Here is a 20,830-nt window from a genome sequence, read left to right as displayed (position 1 = left end):
CTGTAGAAATGGCCAACAGGGGATGGACCCAAATGCAGACAGACACAGGGAACAGAGGGATTTTAAACTGTGATTTATTAAAACATTTTAATTTAAAAAAAATTTGGAAGGTGAGCCTAAAAGTGAGTAACTAAAAATCCAATGACCAGAACTGGCAAAAACGATACGGATCAGGTAAATCAGACAACTGCACAAGGGATACTAACAGGAGACATAGCAGACGAACCGACAATCAACAGACAAAAGACAGGACCATAAATACACAATAAAGTAATCAGACAGGTGGGCAGACACGAGGGCAGGCTGAAAGCTGATGGGTCGAAGAAACACAAGGGAACAGAACAAGGCTGACGAGACAAATCAAACACAGGTGATCCATAGAAAAAAAGGAGGGAAAATCACAGACAGGAAGTCAAATATACACAGGACACAAGAGGCAGGAAACTTCAAAATAAAACGGGAAACAAACGAAACCAAGATCGTGACACTGAGAATTGAATGGAGAGAAATGCATACAATAAGGCAAATTATGACATTGCTTGTGATGGTATAGAATTGTCACTGATGCATTCAGAGTGTACTGGATAAAGTTTTTCAGAAATACTTGACAACCATGTTGTTCTCGTGTGTAACTTATTTTGGGTGACATTGTAAGCAATTGCACGGTTTGTTCATAAGAGGGCATGTAATATTGCCAGTCCCAGACATGTAAAGATGATGCATTAAGGCCTACAATTCTCACTTAATGCATCATGACACATTTGGACAGCTCTACATTCGAGACCAGTCGTTCACACCACAGCTATGTGTGCAGTATACAGAAAATTGCTTTCTTTTTCCTCTGCTTGACGGTGTTCACATTTCAAATCAATTTGTCCAACATATCGTCGACAGGTGTTCCACCAGTGTTTGTAAGCTTTTGAGTTACATTTGTTCATGTGCCCAGAATTTGGGTTTAACCAAACCCGAGCAAAACACCAAAGATGCACCATGCTGCTCGATCCACTCTTACAATCAACACTTACAAGACCTTGTGTGAATCTCCCCTCCCACTTCTGCATGCTGAAGTTCATGGCAGGCAGAATACTACCAAATAGGCCCAAGTTAGCAGGCAGAAAGAAACGGATCTGAGTGTAATGCAAGATGAATGGCATCATTTAGTCAATACAGTCACAATGGGCACAAGGTCACCCATTGTCAAGTAGTGTGACGGTGGCTTTGAGCATTGTTGACATTGAGTATCTCACACTTTAAGGTGATTTTGTAACCTGAACATATTGGTTTACGAAAGGAAACATCTGTCATTTTATATAAGTATTGTTATGTTGAACTGCAAATTATGATTTTTTTCAAAGTATTATGTATATATACATTTTTTTAAATCTGTTACAGAAAAATAAGCAGTGCAGTGTAGCACACTGGCATCATCTTTACAAACATTTGTGACCTGGCAATGCCACGTTAAAAAAGGAGTCTTTCCAAATGACAGGTCCGATGTGGCTGAATATTCATCTTTTCTAGTGACAGTGTGCCGCTGAGCCGCAGTGCTGTGGTTCAAGACAGGGTAAGGGCAGGCATTAACAACAGAGTGCCCACTATCTGTTCCAGATGCATCAGGCTGTGAAAGGGCCACATGAAGAGATAGTGTCAGCCACTTGAGCGAGGTCACACGCTGATCTCTAACAACCCTTCACATCCTACCATCACTTTTCTTTTTACATTATGCTCATATCTCTCTGTTGCTCTGTCCGCCTGCTTCTCCCTTTCTCTAATGATGCTCTTTCGCCATCATTCAGATCAGTCGATGCTTGATCTCTGTGATAAACTGGCGAGATCTCCTGCTCTCGCCCTCTCTCTCTCATCCCCTCTAGTCTTCATCCATGCTTCCACTCTCCCCCCTCTACTTGCCCATTGCTCCCTTTACTTTTTTTAGCTCAGCCCTTCATCAAGCAGTGGCTCCCTTATCTCATCTGCATTCTCTTAATCAGCTGCTGTCAACTCATCCTTATGATCCCATTTCATTTCATCCCAACTCTCTTTCCTCCTCTCTTGCTCACCCTCACTTCTTCTCTCATCTACCTCAGCTACCATCTGATCATTCTGCCAGTATGAATCTCCAGCCCACCTGATCAAATCTTACCCCATGGCTAACTGAGCTTCAGTACTCCAAACGAGGGTACCACGGGCCTCATGCCTTGTCCCTCTCAATCGAAGTTAGCAGCCATGCTAGGTCATGCACTCCCTTCCCATTAGTCAGTGTGGCGATTGATAAATGCCGCGAGCAAATCAGACACCACAAAACAAGGTTTAGGGGGAGCATCCATTTCACCCCACAGGCTGTGCAGCGGTTGTGACAGGTGATCTGCCTTAAAACTGCAATTGTGGAGCCTAAAGAGGACATTAAGTCATTTAATTTAGTTAGTAGGACATTGTAGCAATAGGTGTCTATCTTATTTTGCTCTTATATAGTTCCTCGTGTACTTTTGGGGTGCTTTGCATTTAAAAGGATTTACTTTTGTTCATATATCCATTGTTGCTCATCTTCTTACCTGTTTGTTCTTCCTTGGCTTCCCGTCAAGCCTTTTTCTTGTTCCTATTAACAGGCCTCAGAGGGCCACTTTCACTCTCTTTCTTTCACTGAAAAGAGAGTGAGAGAGAGGTGCCATCCGTGCCTTTGACAGACGGTCTAGGCCTACTCAGCTGACAGTGTCTTTCACAATTTGGTCTGTTTTGAAAAGGACCTCTGTTTCGCTCTTTCTTTCGCTGCGCTCTCTGTGTTTATCTCTCTCCCTCTCTGTTCTGCCTTGTCAGAAAGAGCAGAAAAGTGACAAAGCTATCAAAGGCTTGGCGCTCTTCTATTGATTGCTCCTGTCTGTCCACCACCTTAAGCTGTCAAAGGCTGTTACCTATCAGGTGTCCCTTGATGCTGTCTTTTCCATCATCTGTTGCATCATAGCACTGTAGACTGAAATGTCACAAAGGGTTTTGAGGATACTCTATGTCAGATGGTAGGCAGTTTTGAAATCACTCTCCGTGATAGAAACATTTTATCTTCTTCTTATTTATTATTAAGTTGCAGTGATTTATAGCAGCAAGACATATCCATGCTTCCTTTGTTGTGTTGTGTGGCTCCTATCCTCCTGTTTAGGCCTGTGTGAGATTAAAGTGTCAGGATTTATGCGGGGAGTGGAAGCAGGTGTTACTGGCTGCAAACACAAGTCAAACACAGGCATATGCTTTCACACAGAACACAAAGTTGACACCTTTTTATGTCTACTTAACAACTCGGAGGTATTTAATGTTGTTTTCAATGGCAACCACAAATGTTCAAACACGCACACATATGAAGAAGTATTTTGTTCTTGTTTTCTGCAGGGTGTGGACGAGGTGCCGGCATATATCCCGGATGCTGTGTGGTATGACTATGAGACGGTAAGACTACATTTTGCTCATGATAAAATAGTCTCCTCTACAGCACAACCTTTTCCACATTCCTTGTGTTCTTCCTACCCAATTTACATACATGAAGAACACTGAACATCATAAACACATGTCACTAAAATGCAATCAGATTCAAAACCCAAAGATGTCGGGATATATATATATATATATATATATATATATATATATATATATATATATATATATATATATATAAACATCTCTCTAATACAGTCTGAAACTGAACATTATAAGCTTTCAAAGTATGATGCAGAGAAAGTGATGACAGAGGCGAAACAGGATTAATTTAAGGGTTACTTACTGTAGAAAGCATTCATCTTTACAGGTGTACCTGATTAATTGGTATCACAAATTGTGTTTAGTGCTCACTAAGAATAATTGCAAAATGGCTTATAATTATTATGCTACATTCATGAAATCAACACAAAGAACATGTATCACATGACAGTCTTTGCCTCAAGATCTTTGTTTTATACCGAGAGACGAGAGAGATAAGACAGAGCGAGAGTGAGGATAGAGTGAAAGAGGGCACAGGGAAGAGAGGCGAGAGACTATCTCCCTGACCAAGAGATAAAAGAGGTGTTGTCCTCCTTTGGGACCTTATTTGGGCGTCACAGTGGCGATATAAAGTGCCCACTGATCAGATGAACGATTAGATTGGCTGTCTTACCGCCGGCCCCTTGTCCTGGTTGGTCCCCCGTGATTATCTGTGCAGGAGGATAGAAGGGTTCGTGGGGGAGTATTGAAAATGACCATGAAAAACAACTCATAGAGGTAAAAAATAATGGAGAAAAAAACAGAAGTATGAAGGAGCAAAAACACATAGGATGGTAGAAAGTAGGTAAAAAAGGAAGGACAGTACCTGACGTGGAGAGAGAGGAAAAGCAGGGGCAAGAGAAAAGATGAGAAGAAGACAGGGATGACAATCACAGTTTGCAGAGGAGCTGGCAGATGCGAACATGGGCCTGCAGGAATAAGGTGAAGAAGAGAAGACAAGGCTAGAGAAGACCTCCTTAAGGCAGACAATAAGGGGGTGATAAGATCTGAAATTGGTTGTAGACGCTCCACTAACTCCAGCCCACACACTCGCCAATACTGTACTGCATACAATTGTACACACACACCTCCATGGGAATGGAAGAAAATGGGATTAAAAAAAAAAAGAATTAGAGCGCCTCAAGAGAGAATAACATGACGTGGAGAAGGAAGCAGGTAGATGGAGAATGAGAGAAGATGGAGAGATGAGAGCTATAAATTGTTTTAGGCTGGGCTGAGAATTCAGTCCTCAGGAGATCAGAAATGAACTGTTCTATCTGGGCCCTCAGAGAAATGAGTGGAGGGGCAGAGAGAGAGAGAGACAGAAAGGGAGAGAAAAATGTGTTTTCTCATCTGAAATAAATCCTTCTAAGCTGAACAGAACAATCATAACACAAAAAATAACATTTGACATCGTCCTCAAATGACTCAGTCACTGCATTTTCTAAACTTTATTTTTTGATAATTTAACTGTGATCAAGCCCATTGTCCAAATGAGTCTTAATTTGATAACTATGAGCTACAATTACATGCAGTATTTTCCTGTTGAATCAATTACCAATATTAAAAGGGTCAGTTCACCCGAATGACAAAAGTACATACTTTATTACTTACTTAGTTCTGTAGATTTTATTTACTAAAAACTAGCTACATTAAAAATAGTCCACATTGATGTCTATGGATTATTCAGAGTAAAGAAAACATAGTCTATGCACATAGCTTGATACACAAGCGGTAAGTGAGAATATATTTATATATATTATATTTTATTTAAAAAGTAAATTGTAGAGACAGCAGTATCACACAAGCTTTGTGCAAAATACTGGCCACTGTTGTAACCTTGAAAGGGGCCACAAGTAGGTTTTCTTGCCCACAGAGCATCACATCAAACAATGTAAGTCAGTTCATATATTCTGTCACCTTACCAATCAGATGGAGCAACTGGCAGACCGCAGAACTGATGTTAAAATGCATCTTCCAGCTGACAAGCTTGGTTTACACATCAGAGGTGGCGCGATCCTCCCAACTCAGAGACCTGACGTCACCACCACATACAGGTATACACACACACACACACACACGTACCACTTCAAATAATGTTGAATGATTTCAACAAGCTGTCTCACAAAGCAATTGATTGATGTGATGTACATGAATATTATCATGCACACACTCACAGAAGCACATAGACGGATCAATCAACACATTTCCACATCATAATCATAAATGCATCAAATGGTGCTATATTTGATGAATGTGCACTTGCTTGATTCATTGTAACAACATATGCGTGTGGTATTTAGCGCGTGTTTATGTGTACGTCTTTAGTCGGCGTCTCCCGATGGGTTTGATCGTCGCTCTCGATGACAACAAGCAGGCAGCTGGGGAGCTATTCTGGGATGACGGCGATTCCAGAGGTATTGTGTGCAAATGTGCTGGTGTGTGTGTGTGTGTGTGTGTGTGAGAGACAAGATCATCTGCATCTTGTTGTTACCACTCATTACAGGAATCTTTTTGATTCATTTAAACTTTTTTTATGAGCATCCAACTGAAGCTCTTATCTTGTTTAAGCACAAAGCATCACATGAGTCGGTGTGACTGTTCAAACACCGTCATTCAGCTCGCACACATTAACAAATAAAGGTCAGTTATCTTACTATGTGACAGTAAATCAGTTGTCAAACAGATGTGAGACGTTAACATCTGCTCTTTTTCTTTTTCAGACACAGTTAAATCAGGCAACTTCATCCACTACAAGTTCTCCGCTGTCAATGTAAGTGTCTCTTGCTCGCATCTATGCCATCTTTTAAATCTGGCCCACATATTCCTTCTGATCTGAACACAAGTTCAACGTTCAAAACCACCAGAGACTTTAGACTCCCCCGGTCCACAACACCGAGCATAATCGATCCATGTTCCGCTGCTGAAGCTTTGTTGGATCAAGTACCCCGTGTTCCTGCTTCACAAGGCAGTGAGAATTGCCTTGCATGTTTAATGTATGACGGGGATGTTTTTCCTGTACTTTGACATTACACTGGGGTAGCGGGGTTTACAGACAGGATATCTATCGGATCAGCTGTTTGACTGATGCACAAGAGTTTTGGGAGTTTATAAGCCGGTAGCTGAACCAGTAAACGTGATAGAAGGAAGTGCTGCACACTGGGAGTGCTGTAAACTGGAAAAATGTATTAAAAAAAAGCAAATTAAACTTATATTCTTCTAAATAATCAGCATTTTAAGTTTGAGGCAAGGCAAGTTTATTTGTATAGCACATTTCAACAACAAGGTAATTCAAAGTGCTTCACATAAAACCATTAAAAGCATCAAAACATAAGGCAAAAGAAAAGGAGATTTAAAAACAATTACGAAAAAAGAGAGCATGGAATGAATGTAATGGGTTCATATAAGGCATAACATTGTGTGTCCTCTGCCTTATAGGGAGTGCTGGCGATGCAAGTGACACATAACGGCTACAAGGACCCAAACCTTCTTAACTTTGACAACATTATTGTCCTCGGAGTACCTCATCCTCCCACGTCCGTCTCTGTGACTCAAGTTAGCGGCGGAAACTCTACATCCACTGTGCCGACCTCCAACATACAGTACGATGGAGCAAAGGAGGTAAACACACACACAGACTCAGTCATGTGCAAATGCACAACATGCTAGGGAAAAGTACCTTGACAGAAAAGCCATTCAAATGTATACACAATGTAACAATACCAACTATGTAAAAAAAGGTGAGCAGAGCTGTTGACAAGTTATTTGACAGGTGCTTTCCCTCAGGAGTTGATAGAGCCTAGATCAAAGATAAAGATTAAGTGAATGTTGGACTTACATGAATCAGGTGGCCTGAAACACATCTCTATATAAATGCTAAATGCTCTGTGTTCAAGTTTGCCATATCAACTTGAACTATAGTATAGTTATAACTATATAATAATTTCTATATAGTATATATATAATAAAATATGTATAGTAAAATATAGATGCCAAATTGCATCTCACTACAAAGCAAGGAATCTCTGTCTCTCTGTGGGTGCGTCCTTCACCTACACCAAGAACCATTCGTCAGATCTACCTTACACTTGGCAGGCGTATTGCTGCAGACCCAAGAGAGTGCCACGTCAAATTTGGTGCAATTTAGACACCTGACACGTTCAATAATGGCCTGATAAACATTGAATATACAAGCCAACAGTGTGTGTGTGTGTGTGTGTGGGGGGGGCCTTTACAGACAGCAGCCCATTGACTGCAGTTTATTTCAGCTGCTGGATATACTAACGTTACAACCAAACTTTTCCTCACTGGAGTCGATGGGCGATTAGCTGCAAGCAACACTTTCTTGTGGCAGATACAGGGTTAATGAGTACTGCCGTAGTTACTCTTGCAGGTGCCCGCCATTTGTTTCAATAAGACCAGGGATGAAACCATTTCTGTACATTTCAAGGTTAGCCTCTAAGTGTAAGAAATGATAACAATTTACATTCGGTTAGGATCATTGAAGCTTTTGCCTGAGCGTGCGTATGTGTGTAAGAAAGCGTGAGAAGTAAGTGCCCAGGGTTATAAGCAGCCGGCGAGAGTCTGTAAAGTGTCAAGAGGTTCAGTTTAGTATTACTATTAGAGATTTGCTTTGTGCGCTTGTCACACACACACATGTGTTTGTGTGTGTGTGGCCAGGGGCTATGCTTGTGTTAAATCCTCAAGGTCTCTCTGATCACACACACACACACACACACACGCATGCATTTATCAAATGAATCTCAGTGGTAATCATTTCCTGGGGGTGAAGGGTAAATGTGCCGTGAAACCTAAACTCTGGCTTGTCATGTCCATCGGTCTTTGTATGCCTAGTCGGACTGGGCCTTGAACGTAGCTCACAGCTGCCGAACATCAATAGTTCCATATACTTAAATAGAGCAGAACTTTAAAACACATGTCACGTTGGCTTCCTGTATTTCATTTAGTTTTTTGACTTTATGCCTTTTTTGAAAACCCCTTTCTGTCTGCTATATAGCCTGACTGCCGTTTGCTTTGTTCACAGTGCATGACCGTGTGCCTGCTTTGTCTCTTTTCTTCTTTCTAAAGATGCATTCTTGTGTACTTGTGTCCTGTGTAATGTATTTTACGCAACACAATTGCTGAAGCATGATTTCAAAATAAAATGACACAAGGAAGACAGACTGATGAAGAGCCCGCAAGTCTCCTAACCAGCAGAGGATGTATCAGATGGTGACTAGTGACTAGTGTGAAAGGGACTCCCCGAGATTTGATGTGAGAATGACTCATAATTCCCAACACAGGCTGTTGTTGACGCAGCGAGGGAAATTAACAGCTGTGTCTTAATTGATAGCACACGCAACGTCAAGCACACATTCTGTCTCAAGGAAGATTGTCTTGCCATGTTCTCTCTCTGGCATCCTTGGATTTATTAATCACAACTTTCTCCCATCTTCCTCCTCACCTTCACTTCATCACACATGCACATATAGGTTATGTTCCTGCAAGGCCTCTCCCTCACACTCGGGGAGAGCTATCTGGTGAAATGGGAACTGGTGCCGGGGGTGAATCAGCGCTTCAACTGCCATCCAGAGGAGAATGCAGATGAGGCTAAGTGCAAGGCCAGAGGCTGCATCTGGGAGGTGAGGGGTGACACAGATGAGGTTCAAATGCAAATATATGTCTATATATCATTTCTGTATTATATTACTAAACAGCTGAAAAGAAAAGGTTTTGTTTTTAAACAGCTGCAAATTCTGATATGCTTTCTGACCTCATTCAGCAAAGCACCATTGAAGGGGCTCCATGGTGCTTCTATCCAAAAGACTATGGCTACACTGTTACATCAGTAAGCAACAGCGACTCAGGCATGGAAGTTGATATCACTCGGAACAAGAAGTACAGGAGCAGTGGTCGCCCAGAGTCACCAGATATTGACACCCTTCGTGTTGGGATCCATTACCACAGCAGCGACATGCTGCAGTTCAAGGTGTGTTTCTTTTTGGTGGTGCTTTCTCTTGCATATCATGATTCATGTTCTTTCCCCACGCTGCTTCTTTCACCATTTTTTTTATTTCAATGCATCCATCTGACTTGCCTGCTCCACATAAACACACACACACACACACTGACAAACTAATATTCTTTCCCTCCCTGTTCAGATCTGGGACCCGACCACAGATCGTTATGAGGTTCCAGTGCCGCTGTCGGTTCCCCCTACTCCAGAGACTGACGAGAGCAAGAGGCTTTACAAGGTCGAAGTTACCCGCAACACATTCGGTATCCGGGTCATAAGGAAAAGCACAGGAACCAAGATGTGAGTATCTCAGTTGTACAGGTGGTTCCGTTGGGATGACGTTGCTGTTATGTGTTCTAGATGTTTTATTCTGTTTCATGAGTTGTGGGTTCTTACTGTTGGTTTTGGGTAACTTTCAACAGCCTTTCTGAAAAAATAAAGTTTTCCAGAAGTTTGCTTTCCATGTCCCTAAATTTGTATTCACTGCAGCATTTGCTATTAGACTTTCAAACCCTCTCTATTTTAATAAATTCAAACAATAATTATTTGTCAGCATTAAAAAAAAAAGAAAGTTCCCCAAAAAATGTACCACTTCAGAAATTCCCTAATTCCCTCAATTTTGATATAATCTTTTTCTGTTTAAAGCTATGCACTGTGAAAAATGCATTCATCAATCAAAAATGATTCCTCTTTAATAATTTTTGCATTTACGAGTATTTAGTATTCATTAGCTTTCGTCTTGTTGTCCAAATGTCTTGTGAGAATTATTACACCATAAATACTGTAATACTCAAAATATCCTGCGGTTGCGTAAAATACCAAGCACAAGAACCAAACGTTGTTCACTGAAAGCTAACTACTCTTATGCAAGGCAATGACAATGAAGAAACAGTCAGTATAGTTTACCTGTTTAGCACTTAATTTAACATGCCTTTTGATAAATATAAGGTAAAAGTTTGTTCTTACCTTGAGAATTCCTGATCCAAAGAAGAGTTTCTTGTGGCACATGGCGTTGTAGGAGGTGGACGGTCCTTGTTTGCTGCGTGGGGCTACCTATGCCTTTTTGCAGGGGCCACACATACATATAGTTGAGTCAACTAAGAAATCTAAATTGCATGAACTACTCTCATTGAACTGATTCGTTGGGTACAGTTAGACTTGACATTTGAAGTTCACAAAACGTTTTAGTTGAACTGACTTAGTAAAATGAGCTGAAGTAACTCAAACAGTGGGAATGAAATGTCAATTTTTCAAGGCAACGATTTTAGTCTTATTACAAATGCCAATTCAATTTTTAAATCAGAGCAATAATTTAGTTTTTCTTACATCTGTAGTTCCAGTTCAAATAGAATATAGGAAACTAATATTTTTCATTAATTCTGATATGTTGACATGTGTCAATTTGATATTGTTAGCCTTTAACTCCTTGTTATTGCTGTCTACCTTGACCAGAGAGCTTATATACTGCCCTAATTATTAAGGTAAATGAATATGCATTGCATCCATTTTGTTTCCAAAAGCACTCTGCAATTCATTCCTGTTGTCCCTCAAATTAGCCCCTTTAGAGCAGAGATTCACCAGGCAATTTTGGGCAATATAGCTGCTCCCATTAACAAATAATAAGGTGAGACATGGGGTGAGAATTCCAATCAATTATTTCCGGCAATAATTAGTTTTTGTTTCCCTGTGAGATTAAAGTACCAATGCTGAGTCAACTCTTCTGGCACTGTTACCCAATCAGATATGCTCAGGAAAGTCGCCCAGTGTATCAGCGCCTAAAGTAGTTTCCTCTTGTTCAGCAGTCGAGATGTCACATGAAGCAGTCGAGAATCTTTTCAAAGCATGTCTCCAAGCAAGGGTGACATTATTTCATAGTTAAGCCTTCCGTGTCAGTTGAAATTTTACTAATTAAAATTTATGAACTATGTTGAAGGGATGCCTGCAGTTCCTGCGGGTTATTATGCTTATTTGTGTCAAACAGATTGTGAATAACTCCCTTTGACAATAATTCCCTCTACCCCCCTCTCTCTCCATCTCTCATTGATTTAATCCTCTGTCATTTTCTCAGTTGGGACTCGTCTGTGCCAGGTTTTACGTTCTCAGACATGTTCATACAAGTGTCTACTCGACTGTCATCGGAGTTTGTCTACGGCTTTGGAGAGACGGAGCATCCCACTTATAAACACAACCTCAACTATCACACCTGGGGTATGTTCGCCAAGGACCAGCCTCCTGGTGTAAGTATCACACTGAAGCACATTGATGCGCACATGTTAAAAAACTAATATAGCACTTATGCTCATCAGATTTAGCTGTAATTTCAACCTGCTGCTGATGCATAGTTCACTTGCATATCATCTGCTTGAAGGAATGTTTGACTGGTAAGGATTTAGATGAAGAAAATGTAAAAAATAAACTTGCAATATTTGTCACCTCTTTTTTAAAGCATTCATGTTCCATACAAACCAATTTTGCTGGTCATGGCATAACGGAGCACCCTGCACTGAATGTCTTTAACCTGCCACCCTCTGATTGCAGAGGTGACTTGAAAACAACCTTCCCACACTGTATATCAACTTGTCTTTCTCACATTCGTGTCACTTTGATGCGGTGCCGTTGATATGTGCGGCGGTTATAGAGCGTCGTCATGTTTTCCCGACTGGTGTCAAGGCCAGACAGGATGCGGTTTCCACCTGCATCAGCATTGTCAAGCCTAATTGCTGAGGTGTCAAGACAGCTCCACAGGGTTCAGACAAATGTTATGGAGCCCCTCGGAGAGCAAAGGAATTAGAGTTAGGAGGGGAAAAAAGCAGATCAAATGAGAATAAAATATAGAGCAGACAGAGTGACATGGACTCTGTATTTGCACAGTCTTTAATATATTAAACCGCATATGGCAACACTTTAAATAAATATATTAAAATATAATTCAATATAGTATCATGAATTAGGTTTGATTAGCTTAATCTAAATGAATAGATGCAGTTAATCATATCTACATTAATACATAGAGCAATAACTTTTAGTCACATTACTTAAATAATAGCGAAATCCACTTTTTTAAACAAGTAATTTCTATATAAAGTCACTTTATTACACTGTTAATAAACCCTACAGTATTATATAGTGTTACACACATTGCTTTCCCTCTAGGACTCCCAAAACATCTTTTAAAAATCTGTATTTTTCTGGGACAACACAGCCCTGAACTACAAGGCAAGACCATGGAGTTGCACAAAGAAAAGACATGGAGAGAGTATGCAACTGAGACTAGTAGTTATATAGATACTACTTCTACTACTGCTGAGCTAAGCTAGTAGTGGTGACCAGTTTTAGTGTTCGGGACACTCATTCACACCCCTTGATTTGACACTCTTCATTGCTTCTGTTCCATCTGATGAAGACTCCCGAAGCTAAACTAGCAGTCCAAATGTGTCTGACCTGAACGACAGTTAATGTCAGTGAAGGTGGAGACTTGTGCAATTAAAGTAATTAAGGGGTGTCCAAGTGAATCACAAGCCATTCTCATTATAAAATAGACGTTAAGTTCCAAATGTAACTACAGGGCGATGAATTATGGCCACAGGATCTCGCCAAGAAAACGGCTGAAACTTGGCAGTGATTGGAGTTGAGGGAAAAGGGCCCTCTCCGTCAAGACGGACCCTCCAATCCATTGACCCCGCGCTGCCCGTGGGGTTGAGTTGGGGGGCCTTAGCAGAGGCAGGCTTGGTGGCTGCTGAACACCTTTCCACACCTGGTCCCTGCCAAAGCACTCAAAGCAGGCGTCATGGTCCAACAGAGGGTGGAGCCTGTGAGAGTTAGAACCAACAGTTACATAGATCATCTCAAAAGGAGCAGACAAAAAAAGAGAACAAATTGATAAACAAACTGAATGTAACCCTGAAATGCAGAGAATATCGTCTGATTCTACTCTCGTGGGTCTTTTTTTGTTCAGAATTTGCACAGACATAGCCACAAGGATACACAACTGCAGCAACATGAAAGAGAGAGATGTTCTGAGGTTGAACATGTGATAGTTGAGGGAAACTCAGACTTTGTTGTGGACTCTGGAGGGGATTTCTCTCTAGGTTGTGTACCATAGCAAATTAAGGAGAATATAAATATGAAGTTTAATAAGGCGCTGAGTAAATTACTTATTTTATTTCCTGTCTTTTTAGAAGAGCACCCATAGTTGGACCATTAGAATCCATGTACACAGTGTGTGTCCATACATTTTCATTGTGAGAGAGAAGTCAAGAAAGCAAGAGAGCGAGAAAGAGCAAAAGAACACTGTTACTGGCTGTCACTCTTTGTTATCGGACGAGCTAATGACCTTTCTCCCTCCTGAGTCAGGCCATGATCACACAATGTAGCAGGGCCACACTGAAACAAGGACACACACGTAGCAAGAACAGCACACATCCAGACAAAGATGACACAGAGAAAGAGCCAGTCCTAGGAGCCATTATAATACAGTTTAGCATTGTCTTATGAACCAGAAGTGCAGGAGGCTAATGGAGTGTGACGTATACCCATGAGTCTTAGTTGCAGGATGGTGACATCTGAAAGTGGCAGATGTCCTTTCCCCCGCCACCTTTCTATCTGTCTAGTTCCATTCTCTAAACACTGAAGACAACAGTGGGACCCCCACAGTAGTTAAAGAAGAAACGCACTCTGAAACTCAATTATTCCCACAAGAACAATATATTGCGATGCACATTTACTGCGCACTGCAGTGTATGCATGTCGAAAACAAATGCAAGCAGATGCACAAAATGCAATACATAAATTGTCAAAGGAGAATGAAGAGTCATATAAGTCTGCCAACCACCAAGCTACAGCTTTGTCATCAATTGTAATGATCTGTATGCTACATTTAGGACTTCCTGATTTTATTCTAGTACCCCACAGCAAATATAATCCCTAAATAACACCCCAGTTGTCCATTGATGTCTTTTAACTCAGGCAAGATGAATGAGGGGGATTTTGGAGCATTATTGGGTGCTATAATACAAAAAGTAAATAACCGTTCAGTGTACTTTAATGTGCTTAGAGGACAGCTGGAGGATAACTTTCTTTTGCTACTTTTGGATATGCCATAGCCCATTACCCATTGTTGTCATACAATGAGAAATGCCCTGTCAGGTGTTAAGGAAAATGGTGTTGAATAAATAAAGAGACGCACAAGCACACATTCGCACGCGCAACAAAACAGACCAATTCTTTCCCCAACATCCACCTATTTCACACTTTGTCCTTCCTTTCTCTCTGTCGCTCTGCTTCAGTACAAGAAGAATTGCTATGGAGTGCATCCCTTCTATATGGGCCTTGAGACCACTGCTGATGCTCACGGTGTGCTGCTACTAAACAGCAATGCCATGGGTGAGAGAAACAAACACGCATGCACAAAAGCACACATACGCTTGCGCATACTGAGCAAATTAATTGGCAGTGCATGCACACACACTATATGCAAATGCAACCAACCAAACATGCACACTTAATCACACCCAATTACATATACAGTGAGAATGTATGTATTCATGAGTGAGGCTGTTCCTCATGTCTTGAGCCCATGTCCATTGACGGGGAGTCTTATATTAGGCGAACACTGCGCAGTGAGCCTACTTTCTTCTCATGTCTACTTTTGCATATTTGCATAGTGAACAGTAATACACACATGCACCTCCATTTCCATTTCTCCCTTTCCAAGAGCTAAGTCAATCCCTCTGTGCCAAAGTAATTTCATACTGATCTGGTCTAATTCAACTGTCTTCATGAAAGAAATACCGACTTTTTGAATGTATTCCAACCAATGTCTAGAAAGTCTCAAACTGCATGTTTATGTAGAATGAACTGTTTCAGTTGTTTGTTATCCCATTCGTATCTCCATTCCTGCACTCTTTCCTAAAGTACTAAAACATGCATAAGCCACACACAGTGAGTGAGCAGGGACACATGCTGAACATGTCACTTCCTATACATTTTTAAGGGGCATAACTATCTTTATCTCCAGATGTGACTTTCCAGCCCACTCCAGCTTTAACGTACCGGACTGTTGGAGGTATCCTGGATTTCTTTATGGTCCTGGGACCTACGCCTGAAATGGTGGTGCAGCAGTACACTGCAGTAAGTCTTCTTGGACTTATTGCCTGCATTGTGTGTATCTGTGTGCATTTGTGTGTGTGCTTTTACACTTATGTGTGTGTGTGTGTTTTTTGTGGCTGGCCCTGGGCCGCTGTTGATGGACTGCAGCAGCTGGGAGTTCCTCGCTTCATTGCGCTCTCTCATTTAGCCTATCTAAACACACACACAGACACACACACACACACAGACAATCAAACAAACACTTTATGGACGCCATCCCGTTTTCCTGCAAAAACAACTTTTTCTGTGCTGAACTGTTTTGACTTCCTTGTTTGTTTTTCTTCTTAACAGCTGATTGGACGACCTGTTCTACCTGCCTATTGGTCCCTTGGGTTCCAACTCTGTCGCTATGGTTACGCCAACGATACGGAGATTGAAGATCTATACAAAGACATGAGGGCAGCGGGCATACCCTATGTACGTTTCCAGACAATGATTGTTTGCACTCAAAAACAAATACAAGAAAATATGTACCTGTTCAGGTTATGCATGATAAAAAAAACAATATCAAAGCTCATGTATCATAACTTCAGAAATATGATTTGAAAACAGGACACAATGCTGATATTGCACATATATATATATATATCTCATCCAATTACATTTTCAGTGTGTTTGCCTTCCTCTGCCAAAACATTGATTTCATCCAATCAGTGTCTTAACTCAAGGATTCATTGTATTGCCCTCATACAAACAAATGCAATCTGAAAACATCTTCTTGTCTGCTGTAGGTTGTAGAGTACAGGTGACTTCAGTATTAGGCATATCCAGTTCAACCTAATGAAATGTGACCTCTAATTTAATCTGGAATCCATTCCATTGTAGGTTTCACAGCCTCTGCACGTTTCCAGTTTGTACCGATACCAGTAATTCTCTCTGATAATGAAATCTGGGGATCACATTGGAATAACATAATCAGTAATACTCAACTGCGAGAGCACTGTGTTTGACTGTGGCACGATGTCCCACGTGAAAATAGGCCAGGATTCAATCTTCTTCATCATGTAGAACAGAAGATAAGTGTTTCCATCAATAATCAAGTGATCCCCTGAAGATGACTTCACAAAGCCCGAATAACCTGCAAGGTGCTGACGCTTGCCAAAACTAACCCTGCATCATTAAATTGAAATGAAAGAAGACGACAGCACAGCTACTTACCCAGGCTACACATCAGCTAGTTTTACTAACGAACCAACCTTAATAAACTACCACGGACACACCAGGCAACCGAAGCAGATGAAGTTTTGTTCTCTCTGTAAGAGCCAGAACTAAATGGAACCCTCCCTTCCCTCAGATCGTAGGTGTTTCGTGCCTATTCCAAGACAGATTTCCATATTTATTTCGTAGGAATCCCAACATTCAACACCGCTGTTGCAAAATGTGCAATTCATTTTTCCTGACCTGACGACAAGAGCGTTGCTTTTTACGACAGGTTATGATTCTTCATTCATTCATTCAAACTTTAATTGCATTCACATAGTGTACCAGCTCTTAACTTGGAGATATGAGTTTGAAAATATTTGAATAATGCAGCAAACAGTTGAACAGCAGTGGAATGCATGCCCTACAAAAATAGCTATGCCTTTTGCTGTGATTGCGTCATGCTCATAGCACAAAATAAAAGACCTAAAAACAATACAGGGAAATGTTGCTCTTTAAATGACTCTCTTCTCCAAACAACATTCAGAGCATCAAATGACTATTTGCTACATAAAGATATAATGGACTGATGTCTACCTGAGCAGAGAATGAAGGCATACTCACTTTGCGTGTGTTGTAATCTGACTTTCTCAGTGCTTTGTTTACATTACCGGACGGGTGCACGTGCTTTTTAGTGCATAAGTCGAAAGTTGTGCTCCTAATTTCGAGTTCAGCAACTTTAATTTTTCGTCTATTGCAGGATGTGCAGTATGCAGACATTGACTACATGGACCGTCAGCTGAACTTTATTCTGGACCCAGAATTTGATGGACTGCCTGACCTGGTTGACAGAATGAGGGGAGAGGGCATGAGGTTCATCTTCATTCTGGTAATGCCATTTTACCATAAAGTATTGATAATGTACAAGTTTAGGCACCCAAGGATCAGCAATCCACAAGGCTTGTTTACATATTCTATACAGCATGTTATATTACTGAATCCCTAGCCTCTGTTCTACTAAATACACAGGCATGGTGTCTCTTTAATTCCAGGATCCAGCCATCTCTGGAAATGAGACAAGCTACCCTGCCTTTGACAGAGGTAGAAAAGCAGATGTTTTCATCAAATGGCCCAAAAACCTGAGTGAGGAAATTGTGTGGGGGAAGGTAAGAGGGAACGGAAGGCCAAACAAACAAGTGGGAAATCACACAATCATGCATTAATGAAGAGATATTGAAACCAACAGACATGTTCATGTTTTTTTGAAAGGTCTGGCCAGATTACCCCGGTGTCACAGTAAATGAATCTCTGGACTGGGATACCCAAGTAGAGGTACAATGTTTTTGTATTCATCCCTCCGAAACATATCCCGTCTAGCTTCCAACATTTTATATTTCTATGAGATCTTGAGATTTGTTTGGGTTGTTAACTTTTCGGAATTTCATTTCCTGTCCCATTACATAGAAATACAGGGCATTCACTGCATTCCCAGACTTCTTCCGCGCTACAACAGCAGCATGGTGGCAACAAGAAATACAGGATTTCTATAATAAAATAAAGTTTGATGGCATCTGGATTGTGAGTGACCCGAAAGAAGACATTTTAATAAAATGACCTTATGACATCATTATGCCTGATTTTCTTTTCACCTTCACTCAGGACATGAATGAGCCTGCCAGTTTTGTCCACGGCACAGTTGGTGGGAATTGTCTTGGTAATCCACTTCTCGAGAACCCTCCATATATGCCACGTAAGTCACACGTGATTCTATCTTTATCCCTGTGTTGTAATTACATTATTAAGCTATGAAGTCAAGATTAGAAGTATGCCTTTAACCCATTCTTTATGTTTGTTTTTGTGCTTTTTTTCCCCTCCAAAAGCCCTGGACCTTCCCCATCTAGGCTTAAACCACAAGACTATTTGCATGAACAGCGAGCAGATACTCAGTGATGGAAAAAAGGTCAGACACTATGACGTCCACAACCTCTATGGCTGGTCCCACGCAGAGCCCACATACGAGTGAGTGATGTGCTTGTTTTTGTGTTTTTGTGCATGTGAGCCTGTATTTTTGGGGTGTCAATATAGTAGTTGGCATTAATTTACACTTATATCAAGTAGATATATCACCTGAAAGAGGGCAGAGTAAATATATTCCTGAGAAAAAGTATGACACAAAATGCTCCTATGAGCCAACACAGATGTAGATTGTTTTGGGGATATTTTAAACACCGCAAATAGGACACATGATTAGGAAATTGTGCATGATTCAAAATACATTTGTATTGCCTACCAAAGCATATTACATTTGGAAGGATACAAATTAGCATAGTTATCACAGTCGTACATAATCAGAGCACAGTTAATTCAGATGTAAGTGAAGAGAAAAGAGGACAGGAAGAGCAGAAACTTTAATTGCAAACATCGTTCGGAAGAAAATGCAGCCACAGGAGACGCATAGCTGCGTATCTTCCAGCTATCTACATAAATTCAGTCTAATCAAATCTTCATGATAATAACCACCGATGTGAAACTGCTTTGGTCAATCTGGAGGGAGTCCAGATTGCAAAGTTGGCCACAGAAGGGCCTGGGGATGCTCGGCACCCCTGGGCCCAGGTGCTTTAGCTTCAGAACTGTCTCGTGTTCAGCCCCGTGCTGAATTTAACAATCACAATTAATTGGCTAATTTGCTTCAAGAATGAGTGTTCTTTACTTTAGGGGAAGAAACTTTTACATTGGATTTGTTGCTTATATATGTATGTTTGTGTGGGATTTCCAGGTGTAAAACAAATCCCTGAGCCTGTTTTCTCTGTGCAGTGCCGTGCTGAATGTGACGGGTAAACGAGGCATAGTGGTGACCAGGTCCACTTATCCCTCCAGTGGAAAATGGAGTGGACATTGGCTGGGAGACAACGCTGCGAGCTGGGACCAGCTATACAAATCCATTATAGGTACATATAGACATGTGCTGTAAATAATGTTTTGGATAAAACTTCAGTAATCTAATAATATTAGGGTTTTGCACACTTGAGAACAGATAGATGTGATCAATCCCACTGGAAACTGAACTTTCATCTGACATAACTCCCCGTTTCCCATTGTTCTACAGGCATGATGGAGTTCAGTCTGTTTGGCATCTCTTACGTAAGTATCACCATCTGATCTTGGTTTTGACAAGACATAATCTTATTGATGTGACCTTGTCCTCTCTCAATAGATTACAGCGGCCTGAGTGATGCTATCTTGTTTGCTAGACCCTTTCATCAAAGGATATCTTGAGATAAAATATGAAGCATGCCATTACAAGCCCCACCCCCAACCAAGAAGCCTAACACGAGTCAGTTTCGACCTATAAAAACTTAAATCCTCCTCCGACTCCGACTCCGAGCCAGCCACAGGGTCAGATACACAACATCGTTCACTCTTGCGGTGTCACACTCAAGGACAAGGAAATTCGATGCTTGCAACAAAAGTAGAGTGACCAGGGCCATAAATAGACAGTACAGGATGTGCTGTTGCACTGGGGCCCGTATGGTGGGGGGGGGGGGCCCCCGCAAATAAAGCAGGCCCTTAAAGAATGTGTTAGGTGGAAAGCGGGCCTTAGGACCTGGGTAATAGCCTGTGTACAAAGAACAATTCCTCTTAAGTGCCAATTGTCGTATATGCCCTCAAAAAAGCAAACACACGTTTGTCATGTTTTCTGGGGTAAAATAGTAGCAAACCAGAACATCTAATCTTATTCTTCATAAAATCGAAATTAGTTATCAATTAAATACTCTTTATAGTCGCACCCTGGTGCCCATAGTTCTATCCATCTATGTATCCTCACACACACACACACACACATATTCACACGAAGAGTTTATTTTCTGTCTCTGTTTTTCAGACTGGTGCAGACATATGTGGGTTCTTCAATGCCGCAGAGTATGAGATGTGTCTTCGCTGGATGCAGCTGGGTGCCTTCTATCCATACTCACGCAACCACAATGGCAAGGGTAACGAGGTGGGCAAATTCTAATTAGGAGAAAAACA

The 20,830-nt window shown here is 41.1% G+C and overlaps 1 protein-coding gene across 1 annotated transcript in view; it reads left to right on the top strand.

Annotated features, from left to right (window-relative positions):
- Nucleotides 1–20,830, top strand: part of si (sucrase-isomaltase) — a 62,171-nt gene that overhangs the window by 25,983 nt on the left and 15,358 nt on the right. The window contains exons 20-40 of the mRNA XM_079271239.1: nucleotides 3,376–3,432; nucleotides 5,431–5,555; nucleotides 5,827–5,915; nucleotides 6,222–6,271; nucleotides 6,937–7,119; nucleotides 8,991–9,140; nucleotides 9,281–9,487; nucleotides 9,660–9,814; nucleotides 11,583–11,751; nucleotides 14,800–14,896; nucleotides 15,531–15,643; nucleotides 15,953–16,078; nucleotides 17,562–17,690; nucleotides 17,854–17,967; nucleotides 18,071–18,133; nucleotides 18,266–18,379; nucleotides 18,461–18,551; nucleotides 18,682–18,820; nucleotides 19,616–19,749; nucleotides 19,908–19,942; nucleotides 20,685–20,801. Of these exons, the coding sequence (XP_079127365.1) occupies nucleotides 3,376–3,432; nucleotides 5,431–5,555; nucleotides 5,827–5,915; nucleotides 6,222–6,271; nucleotides 6,937–7,119; nucleotides 8,991–9,140; nucleotides 9,281–9,487; nucleotides 9,660–9,814; nucleotides 11,583–11,751; nucleotides 14,800–14,896; nucleotides 15,531–15,643; nucleotides 15,953–16,078; nucleotides 17,562–17,690; nucleotides 17,854–17,967; nucleotides 18,071–18,133; nucleotides 18,266–18,379; nucleotides 18,461–18,551; nucleotides 18,682–18,820; nucleotides 19,616–19,749; nucleotides 19,908–19,942; nucleotides 20,685–20,801 (2,457 nt within the window). The remainder of the gene's footprint in view (nucleotides 1–3,375; nucleotides 3,433–5,430; nucleotides 5,556–5,826; nucleotides 5,916–6,221; nucleotides 6,272–6,936; nucleotides 7,120–8,990; nucleotides 9,141–9,280; nucleotides 9,488–9,659; nucleotides 9,815–11,582; nucleotides 11,752–14,799; nucleotides 14,897–15,530; nucleotides 15,644–15,952; nucleotides 16,079–17,561; nucleotides 17,691–17,853; nucleotides 17,968–18,070; nucleotides 18,134–18,265; nucleotides 18,380–18,460; nucleotides 18,552–18,681; nucleotides 18,821–19,615; nucleotides 19,750–19,907; nucleotides 19,943–20,684; nucleotides 20,802–20,830) is intronic.

Source organism: Melanostigma gelatinosum (assembly GCF_949748355.1).
Source record: "Melanostigma gelatinosum genome assembly, chromosome: 7".
Classification (NCBI taxonomy): Eukaryota; Metazoa; Chordata; class Actinopteri; order Perciformes; family Zoarcidae; genus Melanostigma; species Melanostigma gelatinosum.
Note: the sequence above shows the minus strand (reverse complement) of the source record. Positions and strands in the feature narration are given on the sequence as shown.